The following is an 11923-nucleotide window of genomic DNA, read 5'->3' as shown; positions in this document are numbered from 1 at the left end:
GTGTGTGTGTCTGCGCGTGCGCATGCGCGTGCAGGTGCGCGTCCCTGAGTTCTGAGGACTCACAGGATGATACAGAAACACACCAAATGCAGACACTGAATCATAGGTGCTCTGTTCTGTGTGATTGCGCCCACTACAGTGTAGACTGCAGGTTTACTTTCAAGTAAAACTCCAGGCATGGGGGAGCTGGTTGGAGGGACAGTTAGGACTGTGATGTCACCTGGCTGTCACCTTGCTGGAGGGCCACAGGTAAAGGCTATGATGTCACCTGGCTACAGAGCCACAGTTAGGGCTATGATGCCACCTCCTTCATCAGACACCTAAAACTCTCTTGTTCAGATAACTGGGGCTGGGGGAGTAGGGGGCCACAAAAAGAACTTTGTCCATAAAAGGGTTCACAGCCCACAAGAGGAGGTTTTGCCCAAGGGGTGGTGGTTAGTCACCTTTCATTGTCTATCTTGTTTTAATGAGAATCTTTGGCCAAGATCACCAAAGGTAGCACTAGACATATGTGGGCCTCTGTATGATCTCTTCCCTCTATTTAAGTCCTTTATCCCATACTTCCTAGGGGTTCCTTTGGGCTCTCCAGGCCTTCCACAATTCTTATTAATAAATGGCTCCATTTACATATTTATTTGCATATATATACATACATAAGTATATATGTAACCATAATAAAGAGCCCATGAATTTCAAATGCATTAGGGGCATGGGAGGGACTGGAGGGGAGAAATTATGTAATTAATATTAATAGAATAAAATATATAAAAATTTAAAAGAAAAATATAGGGTTCCAGTCCTCCCCACTCCCCACTCCCTCACTTAATCCTATGTTTGCATAGATAGGAAGGAACTTTCCACTTTCACTAAATATGAAAAAAAAAGACATCTGTTAATATACTTTTTACAAAAACAGCTAGGAGGGGTTTGCCAGGAAAACTAGAGACACAGCAAAGAACAGGAAGAAATATGTCTTTTATTAGAAGTCTTATATGTACAGGGACAGCTGTCCCTCACAGCTTAGGGGAGGCTGCGAGGAAGCCACCGCTGTCCAAGGTCACCACGCTTACTTACACTGGAAACACCACTTAAACACCACTGAAAGTCATTAACAGATAAAGCCATTACACACAGATGCAGAGAGACACGGCGCCTGTGGACACTGCGCATTATTTTCTAAAAACAAGTCTACACAAAAAATACAGTGTGCCAGTAAAAAAAAAAAATAGGCATATCAATACATGTCTTTTTTTTTTTCTTTCTTTTTTGTTAATACATGGTACTCTGAGCTTTTTGCTCAAGGTTTGTTTTTTTTTTTTTTCTTTTATTTCATATCAAGATTCGCAGGCACTTTAGCAACCCAGCCTTGGCTTACAATACAGGATGTTCAGACCTACAGATGAACAGCGGGAACATGAGGAGGGCCTCGTGACACAGGCATGCACGAAAATGTGACTCCTGTTGCTCAGAGGGGCATCAAAATGTTCTCAAGTGGGATGGCTCTTCTTTGATTTGTCTTTATGATAAACGGCAGAATAACTTAGTAATGCGGCCTTGTCAGGAAGGGACACAGTAGAGGGAATAGGAGACAAATACTGACTCCAACCTCAAAAGATGTATTGAGATTGATTCTCAGAATCCAAAGTGACTGACTTTTTTCCTTGCCCCACTCTGTGCCTTCCTTGCCAACCTACTGCGACACAAATGAAGTAAAACAAGGACAGGGTAGACTGGCCTAAACTCCTCCAGAGAATCTTCCCTCAGTTCCTATATCCTTCCTCGGGGTGCAATGCAAATGGGCCACTCCCATGTTCCTTGTTCCCAGGTATCATGAACGGGACTGAACACGTGTATTTATAAACGCAGACTAGAATCATTGTGATATGGGTAGTGGAGTTATAAGGCAGTTGGAAAGTACCCCCCACCCCCTCACAACCAAACGGCACTGGCGTATGGCTTAGTTTCTTCACTACCACTCTAGAGCCTTCATGCTCCGAGGATCTGAGGAAATAAAGGGAACCCCAGATCGAGTGGGAGAACAGGGGTAACCCTGCTGCAAAGTTCTGGTGCACACCGCAGTCACTTCCGGGGGGAGCGGGCGTCAGCAACATCTGCAGCCTCGGGTGGGGGGGTTCACTCTCTAAGATGAAGCTGTGAAGTCCGTAGGCATCTTAGGCATGGAGCTGAAGTTTCCGGTACTGCAGAGAAGCAGGTAGTTGATGCCTTGAACTTGATATTGGGGTCAGGGGGTGGTGGGGGTCCTTCCACGAGATAGACGCAGTGGCAAAGACATTAAGGCCTTCCATTTCTTTGCTCATGCTGCTTAAAGGCACTGATACCAGCAACAGAAGTGTTCTGGAGTACCACCGAAGGTTTTTTTTTTTTTTAAAAAACTCCAACAGCACAAGTCTTCATGGGTAAATGTCCTTTATTGCATGACACAAAATGCTGCCATCCTTCTTTGAGCTCAGGAGTAGAAGGGCCGCCCTTTCTCCGGTGTCTGCAGTCTGTTCAGCCTAGCCACCTGAGATGGAGAAGGGGGCACATCTTGCCGGAAGGGCCCTCTGACTCCATCAGCTGGAGGCTGCTTCTTCAGCTGCTGCTCTTTCCGCCTCTGTTCCTGTCGGAGAAGCTCCTGGGTCTCCAGCATGACCCTGGCATTAAAGCCGTGCCCGCCTAGATAGCCGTTCCTTGAGCCCTGGTAACTGGAATACCTGGGGTTCTCCTTGGCACTCTGGAAGCCTTCACCAGGGGCGTAGTTCTGTTCCCAGGAATCCTGTGATATGGAGCTGGCATTCTTCCTGCTTTGTCTAGCAATAAAGCAAAGAAGTCAGTCAGGGATGAGAGAGAGATGAATCTCCAGGCTTTAGCAAATATCATCATGACCTGAGCACCCACCAGGTATCATGGTGAGGGGCTAGAGCTCTCAAAATTGACTATCAGAGCTTGGGAAGATACCAATACCTGGGCTGCTAAAGCATGTTGTTGCCCAAGCATAATGATCTAAGTTCGATCCACAGTACCCATGCAAATAGCTGAATGAGATAGCACACATTCCAGCACTAGGGAGGAGAGACAAGAAGATCCACAGGGCTTGCTGAACGGCTTGTCTAGCCTATTTGGCAAACTCCAGACCATCAAGAAACCCTACCTAAAAAACAACAAACAAACAAACAAACAAAACAAAAACCCAAGGTAGATAGTTCTTGAGGAATGACACTCGAGGGTGCCCTCTGGTTTCACGTGCACACCCATGCATGGGTACTCACACAGATGCACCTACACTGAACATGCAGCCACACCACAACAAAACAAACAGAACAAAACAAAACAAAAAAACCTTAATTATCCTCAGCCAGTCCCAAGTTTCAGCTAAGTGACCAGTGCTAACTGAACAAAAGACAGAAGCAGATTCAGTAGATATTTAGGAACAGGTGCTCCTCCTAGCTTGAGGTGCCCTCTGTTTGGCTCAGGGCAACCAGGTCCCCTGCAGTGTGGGCACAGACACATGTGTATCAGCAGCATCTAGCTTTGCACTAACCGCTGCTCACTTCAGCGTTATTGTTCAGGTCTAAGCTACCCACACGAGCAGTGTATCTAGCTGCTGCCAGGATGTTAGAAAATGGTGCGTGCTGCTCGCTTTCATCTTCCAAAGACTGGGACATCGCTCTGTCACAAGGCAGCTCATGTGATAGACTACAGTACGAGCTCAGACAAAAATGAAAGGACAGCAGGCAGAGAGCTGGGCCAGCTCAGCTGCAGAAGCACTGGCCTAGCATGCAGGAGGCCTGGGCTCCATCCCCAGAACCACATAAACCGGGGTTGTACTGCATGCCTATAACTCCAGAGTCTGTGAAGCCGAGGCAGGTGGTTCAGAAGTTCAAGGTCATCCTCGACTATATAGTAAAGTTCAAGACCAGCCTGAGTGACAAGAGACTGTCTCAAAACAACAACAAAATCATTAACAAAACAAAGTGATGCAACAGGAGGTTCCTACAATCTTCAGCTTGGCTCTCTGGAATCCTGTATATTAGTAACTGACACAGGTCAGGGTTGCCCAAGTTCCTGTCTAGAAACACTATTTTTTCCCACATCTCAGCTTATATAATTCACTTCCTATCACCCCAAGATAGAGAGGCAAACGCAAGCTGCACAGAAACTTCACCTCCTACTACTTCTGCAAGGGGCTGCACAGAAACTTCACCTCCTACTACTTCTTAAAGGGGCTGGCTGCAGTTTTCAGGAAACACAATTCTGAAACATCTTTAATTTACTATCAAGGCTCTAGATACTTCTATGAATTTGCAATAAGATTGCCTTTGATAAAGCCGAACAATTTTGTGCCAGGAAGGAAGACATGCCCTATTTTTCCTCCTTGAAAACAGAAGGGGGAGGAGAGATGACAGTCATAAAGAAAATGTATTATTGCTCCATTTATCAACAAGAAAATCGTCTGGCGGCAGTAGGTGGAGCCTGCTGGCATCAGCCTCCTGCATCAGCACACACAACACTGCACATTCATGAGGAGATCGTGGGAGGCCACTATGTCTCCCATAGGAACAGAGAGAGCAGTATTCGAATATTCTGGAATGCTGGCAAAATGGTCCAGGGTAGAACCCACCCATTTTCTACATGGCTGAAATTATAGATGGGAAGACATTGCAGATGGAACTAAACTCTCACTGTCACTACCGGCTCTGTGATCCATTGAGAAGAACAGAGGCTCCCACCTGGCTCTACTCATGGGAGCCACAGCAGAATCCTCAGATGGGACAGAGTAAGGTCCTCTGCCTAAAGCACTGACTGTCTTCACTTAAAAAAATCGTAGACTAATCATACCAGAGATGTGACAGATGGATAATGTCAGTGTGAAGCCTGGGATGTGACAAATGTCATCTCTTCATCCATGACTTCCTGATACTAAAGCTCGCTACCTTCCTCCCTGACCCTGCATGATCTCTGCATAGAAAGATAAGCTTCAGGCACCCTAGGAATGCAGGTTCTTTCTGCATTGAAATTTGTGAAAATTCACTGTGGTTTGTTGGGGATGGAGGGGAAGATGCTGTAGGAGGAGAAACTTGTTTTGTAGCTCAAGTTTGCTTCAGATTAATGAGTACGTGAGCACAAAATAAAGCAAGAAATTCCTGAGGTTTGAAATAGGGTATGGGGAATATGAACACATACACACACATGTTCTCATATACTCACTCTCACACCCATACTCTCATATATACACAATGCACACAAATACACATGCTCTCATATACACTCTCACATACACATACATACTCTCATACACACAATCATATACACTCACTCTCATACACATACATACTCTCATACACTCTCTCACATACACGCACATACACTCACTCTCATATACATACATACACACATATATACACACACACACACCCCTCTCTTACTTTCTTTGGTGAGGAAGCTATTGGTGTCCATACGTTCTTCATTAAGAAAGAATTAGCAATGAGCCAATGCAAGAAAGGAAGAAAAGGAGGCAGACAGTGTTTCCTGTTTCGAAGGCTGAGGAAATGGCTCAGTGGCAAAGTGTTCACTCTGCAAGCATGAAGACCTGAGTTAAATCTCCCAGAACCTATGTATAAAGCCACATGTGACTGTTCATATTTGTAATCCCAGTGCTTAGAGACAGGAGGATCTTTGAGGCTCACTGGCCAGCCATCCTAGCTTAACCAATGATCTCTAGGTCCAGTGAGAGACATTTGTCTCAGGAAGTAAAACTGATGCCTGACCAATATTAGCTGAGATTGTCCTTTGGCCTCCATAGACATGGACACACATGTGCCTGTGCACCAGTGCACACACATAAACATGTGCCTACTTGTACACATGACAGGGGGTAAAGGGGGAGAGAGGAAAAAGAAAGGAGGCAAAAGGAGAGAGAGGGGAAGAAGGAGGGAGGAAAAGAAGGAAGAGAGAAAGAGAATGGATTAGCATTTGAATGTTCTGAATAGTTAACGATATAACACACAGATGCACTCACAGACACACAGATATACACACAGACCAACACATACATGCATACAAACACATATATACATACACACAGGAACACACACACACATTCTCTCCCTCTCCCCCTCCCACATTAGAAGTTAAATATCCAAGTACCTGGCATAGGGAAGAATAGCTTAGGATTAGAGAGATTCAGATTCTGAGCTCTCACTTGGTCACAGTGTGGCCTGGAGGAGTTGTATTCTCCAGGCCCAAACTACCTCGTCTGTCAGATGGGCTGTAGCTGCTGACTGTATAAGGTACTGGGGAGAAACCAGTGAACCATCACATGTAAATTGCTCAGAAAAGAGACTGGCTCTCTTCAAATGACTTATGGGAGCTGGAGAGCAAGTCAGTGTCTAATATTGGCTTCTGGATTTAGGGTAGAGAGGGATGATGGCCACTTTTGGATCCAAGGATAAGAAGTAGGAGGTGCATTGTTAATTTTCCCTCCCTTGCAGAGACAAGTAGGTTAGGATCCAAGAGCTGGTGCCCAATGACGGTCACTCCACAGTTGTACATCCCACCCGTGATCATTCAAAACGACCACAGCAATGGCAGCCGCCTATGTGTCCTCAATGGATCTGTTCACAGTCATACCTAGGTCAGCTTCGTGTGGCCCCCTGGGCATCTTACTGTACACCCAGCTAGGTACTAACTGCCTCCTCCTGGTTATAACAGCTTACATCACCATGTAAGGAACTTAAGCCAAAGTCACAAGGCAAGGGCTTTGCCACCAGGATGAGGGAGACAGAGCGATGAAGAGAGACAAAGAGAAAGGCTTTGAAACAGACAGACAGATCTGGACACAATAGCCCTGGTGGGAGAGGACATGAGGGTGCAGTGGCTGGTGAGAGGCAGAGATAAATGGTAAAGCAGTCATACAACAGAAACAGTCACCACAGGGGAGGAGGAAGAGGGAATGCAGAGAGTACAGGAGAAGGAGAGGAGAGCTGTGTTATGGGTGCTACATGGCTCTAGTGCACAGGTTCAGATGGAGAACTTTCTTCGGATACCAGATAATTTTGATAGGGCTTCTACTGCTGTGATAAAACACCTTGACCACAAGGGACTGGGGGAAAGGATTCTTTCAGTTTACAGCTATCAGGTTCCATTTTCACCGCTGAGGGAAGTCAAGGCAGGAACTCAAACAAGGCAGGGCCCTGGAGGCAGGAGCTGATGGAGAGACTGTGGAGGGGCACTACTTACTAGCTTGCTTTCATGGCTTGCTCAGCTTGCTCTCTTACATCACCCAGACCCACCAGGCAAGGGGTGGCACTTTCCAGTGGGCTGGGTCCTCCTACATCAATCACCAATTGAGAAAAATATACCACAAGATTGCCCACAGGACAATCTCATAGGGACTTTTTTCCCCCACAATTGAAACTTACTCTTCAAAAATGAATGGTGTCAAGTTAACATAAAACTAGTCGGTACACCAAAGAAAGGAGCTCATTTAGGAATTAAAGAAAACATGCTAGTCTGGTTGAGAGCCAAGTGAGGGGCTTACTGGGGTCTCCATTCCCCCAAACTGGCACTTCAGTCTGGCTATTATTTTGCCAGTGTGACTCCCACTTTGCCCATGCATGCCACAGAGTTTACATGTTAGGCTGGTTCATGTACACTCCTAATTCAAGCCACCTTCTCTGCTCCAGCTGACGCAGTCTTGGTCACTTGTTTTAGTTAATGCTTCACTCCATAATTGAGCTTCTGTGCCAAACTACACTGGTGTCCAATGCACACGACTTGTTTGCATGGATCATCAGAGGTCAAGTGCTTCTGAAAAGGATAAAACATGTCCTAAACTTGGAGTTGACTATTGCTTATGGAGGTGGCCTGTTTACCCCTCTTGCCTCCTGCTATAATCACCTTTCCCCCAAAACATTGCTTGCAGCAACTAGCTGTGAGTTAGGTAGAGCTGGCAGGGTCTCTTGCCTAAACTTTCCCCTACATGCCAAGGCTCACATGGAAGCCATTCTCCAAGAGAAGAGAGTATGAGGCTGAGGGTGCCTAGTCCCTCTTGCTGAAAATTATGTTAACTCTGGGATGTCTGATTTTCTCATATCTGAAGTGAATGAAATGACTTAAACTAGGAAGATACAATCAGCCAGAAGGGAAAGTTCATTTTTCTATGGTGGGAACAACCTTCAAGCAGCTATAGTGCTTCTAAGAGCAGAAGTCTTGAGCTTTGGTCTAGCAGGTGCTTCCTGGGAGACGGAAAGAGGGAGGGAGAGAGAGACAGAGAGAGACAGAGAGACAGAGACAGAGAGAATATCTGGGATCTACGGGAGAGGGAGGTAGAAGAAAAGGAAGGATGAAGAATGAGATGGTGACACTAGATAACTGTGACAACCACAGTCAATTGAACATTCAAAGTAGCTAAGAGAGTATTGTGACTGTTCCCATTACAGAGATGACATACTACAGTTCACCAAGTACTATTCGTATGTGCCGATTAACGTGGCCAGGAGAGCCCAGGGGACATTCCTAAGTGCCAGGGACCCTCCTTTCAACGTTGTCTTCACCCCTGCACCTTTTGCCTGTCTTACTTAGATGCACTCCCCCTCATGACCTGAACTTTGTTAAAATTCTTCATTTTGAAAGACTACTCTTAAACCCACTTGAAATAAATGAACCAGCAACCTGCCAATACAAACAAGAACACAGTTCCTAGAGCTGTGCCATGGAGGTAGGACCACAGCCTATCCCATCCTCATGCTTGCCTTTGAGATAGAATGCCAGCAACATGGCCTATGGGAGGTAGTCTGACAGAGACAGCTCTCAAGGTGCCTCTGCCTTGGGCAAATTCACACAGGGGCCCAAGTCCCAAGCCACAGAGACCACAGGGGCCTCACACCTGATGACATTCTGAATTCCAGAAGGAAATCCCTGGGTAGCTGTGGGCTCCAGTTATGAATAGTGGAGGATGTCAGCATGTCTGGAATTCAAGTATGTTAGAAGGACTTACTGACTCTGACTCTGAGAAAGCCATTCATTTCCTTCATTTTTTCTGAATTGTTTATTGGCAATATGGGAAACCTCCAAAGAACCTTGTGTAGACTTACACCTCAATGCCTCTTACCCAGTGTAGGCTAAATGACCTCAACGGCTAATCCCTATACAACCACAAGATGAGGTGAGTGTTCCAAAGATATATAGCCTCACACATGTAAAAAGACAGCTGAATGAACTGGTTAGCACATCAACACCCCATGGATTGGTGGGCGCTTGTCTTAAATCCTCTAGGCTAACCACTGTGAATGTCCAGTTCCTTAAGGATGTCATGTAGGAGATTACTTAACTTTAGGGGAACTTGCCTTTATCAGAAAGTGAAGCAAGTCTGTTTCCATCTGGAATGGCCAATGCACAGATAAGCACCCACCTTCTTCAAATTGTTTGGATTCAAATTCATGAGTTTTCTTTGAGATGGAAAAACAGATATCTAATGGCCATTACATAGAGGTGAATGGTTTGGAGGAGTTTGAAAAATCTGGGAGGTTTTCAGTGTTTACTCTGCACTACGTAGTTCCTGGGAGGAAGACTTAGATGGAAACATAGTAGGGATTTCAGTGTGTGTATGCATGTGGCCAGCCACATGATAGAGTTGTAGCCCTTTCACGGAGAACTCCCGGAGCAGAGGTCCCTCCCCTCATAATCTTCTCTTGCTCCGTTGTCAGTTAATGAGCCAAATACTCCTGGGACTAGCTATACTTCTATACAGAGTGACAACAGAGACAGAGGGTAATCAGAATGAGGTTTGTGGCCACCCATCCACAGATGTACATGCACAGAGTGTTTGTTCCTACTGTAGCAGAGCCAGACAAGCAAAAGTATCATATTCTCTTTTTGCCAACAGGGGGCGGAACTTCACTTTTGGTATGCACATGTTGGCCTTCTCCTTAGGGGTGCTGCCAACAGATGAGAAGTGCCCCTCCCAAGCCAAGCACGCCCGTACGGCCCTCTCCTTGGCAACCCTAGTCCAAGCTGGGAAGACTGTTTCAACAGCACTGAGGGCTGCTGCTCACCTTGGCAGTGAGCTGTACTGGCGCTGGGCCTGCTGGAAGCTCTCTCGCTCCTCCTGGCGCTGCCGTTGTACTTGAACCTCCACGGACACCGAGTGCCGACCACTCTGCGATGCCGGCCGCGAGCTGGACTGTGGGAGAGAGACACAGCTTGTCAGTAAGAGCCTGACACACCTGCCTTGTCATGCCAAGAGTGATGTCACTTCAGTTCTGGTTCTTAAGTGTTGGGGATGGGACCCAATGCCTGCCCATGCTCTGTGCTCTGCCTGAATGACAGCGCCAAGCCTCCAAAGCTGACTCTTACTAAATTACTTTGAAATGTTTTGCAGACTCTATGATTTTATTTACCACATCAAGTTATTTGCTATTTTATTTTATTATTCTGAGACAGGATGTCATGTAACCCAGACAGGGCTTGGATTCACTGTGTGACTTTGAACTCCTGATCCCCCTGTCTCCACTTCCTAAACACTGGGATAAGGATGCCTGGTTTATGTGGCACTGGGTACGGAACTCAGGGCTCCGTGTATGTGGGTAACCACTTTACCAACTGAGACACCTCTCAGCTAACTTCTCACTCAATTTTCTTTGAGAAAGGAACCGTATCATATCTTGGCTGAGTTTTTACAAACTCCACTCTAACCTGTGACTTTGGTTTGGGCACATCATTTAAAACAGAGCAGCCAACTTGCTAGTGTTTCTTACTGAGGCTTGGTAAATACTAACATAGATGGTGGTTGACATCCTTTACATAGCTAACACAAAGCTCAGATGAAAAGTTAAAACCAGGCTGGGTGGTGGCGGTGCATACTTTTAATCCCAACACTCTAGAAGCGCAGGCAGATCTTTGTGAGCTGGAGGCCAGCCTGGTCTCCAGAGCAAGTTATAGGACAGCCAGAGCTGCTTTGAAGAAAAAAAGAGAGAGAGAGAGAAGAAATTAAGACCAAAATTAGAGGTCTGGTAATGTAGCTCTATTAGTACAACGGTCACCAAGCATGTAGGAAGTCCTAGCTTTATTTCCTGTATTGAATAAACTGGACACTAGAACACATCTGTAATCCCAGCACTTGGGAGGTTGAGGCAAAAGGATCAGAGAGTGAAAGTCAACCTAAATAGTGAGACTGAGGCCAGCCTGGGCTACATGAGGCCTTGTGTCAAACCAACCACCACAACAGAATAAAAATGTGTTACCATAACTGATAACTGGAGGAATTCAGGGGCCTGTGACTTAAGGCTTGCTGAGCTGGTGAACACTTAGTAGTTGTCTCTTTTGTGCTAGCAGTGGTCAACAATATGGATGGTCTACTTCTATTATGAAGCTCAATTTTGAAACCAAAGACCAGCTTAAAGGAGGCACTGTTACCAAATAAAGGCCTTTGTCTCCAAGGATGTCAGCCAAAGAGGACCAGGGACCCTTAGACCCTTACCTTAGCATGGACCTGTAAGCTAATGAATACTGAATGTACCAGTTTAAGTAACACATCTCTCTTGGTCAAGGGGAAGTGGTTAATTGGCCAACGTGAACCTAGCCTAAGAGAGACATCTTTACTCAACCTGGCCATATACTCTGGCCAACAGGTCATGTGTGCAGTGTTTTTTTCATTTACAGTGGATTATCAAGTTTATATATTCTTCTGTGTAGATCAAAATAACCAGCAGCTTCACAGAATACCCAGGGAGGGCCTCCTGCTACTGCTCTTGGCCCCCCATGACACCCATCTTGCTACCCATCCATCTTGTGCCCCTCTGTGACACTGCACAGTATACATATTCCATGTGAAGAATATCAGGTAAAAAGCTCTAACTAGTTTTTCTTTTAGCACTGAAAACCTGTGGCAGGCTATGACACAATAATGGCTTTGTAAAGTAAT

The 11923-nt window shown here is 45.8% G+C and overlaps 1 protein-coding gene across 13 annotated transcripts in view; it reads right to left on the bottom strand.

Annotated features, from left to right (window-relative positions):
* Positions 1-955: 955 nt before the first annotated feature.
* Pard3 (par-3 family cell polarity regulator) overlaps positions 956-11923 on the bottom strand; it is a 548906-nt gene continuing 537938 nt past the window's right edge. For all 13 annotated transcript variants that reach the window (XM_006531520.3, XM_006531523.3, XM_006531524.3 and 10 more), the window contains 2 exons: positions 10056-10183; positions 956-2810 (listed from right to left, as the gene is read on the bottom strand). In XM_006531520.3, the coding sequence (XP_006531583.1) occupies positions 2468-2810; positions 10056-10183 (471 nt within the window). In that variant the 3' untranslated portion in view covers positions 956-2467. The remainder of the gene's footprint in view (positions 2811-10055; positions 10184-11923) is intronic.

This window comes from Mus musculus, chromosome 8, assembly GCF_000001635.26.
Source record: "Mus musculus strain C57BL/6J chromosome 8, GRCm38.p6 C57BL/6J".
Taxonomy (NCBI): Eukaryota; Metazoa; Chordata; class Mammalia; order Rodentia; family Muridae; genus Mus; species Mus musculus.
The sequence above is the reverse complement of the archived record's forward strand: the minus strand, read 5'-3'. Positions and strand labels throughout refer to the sequence as shown.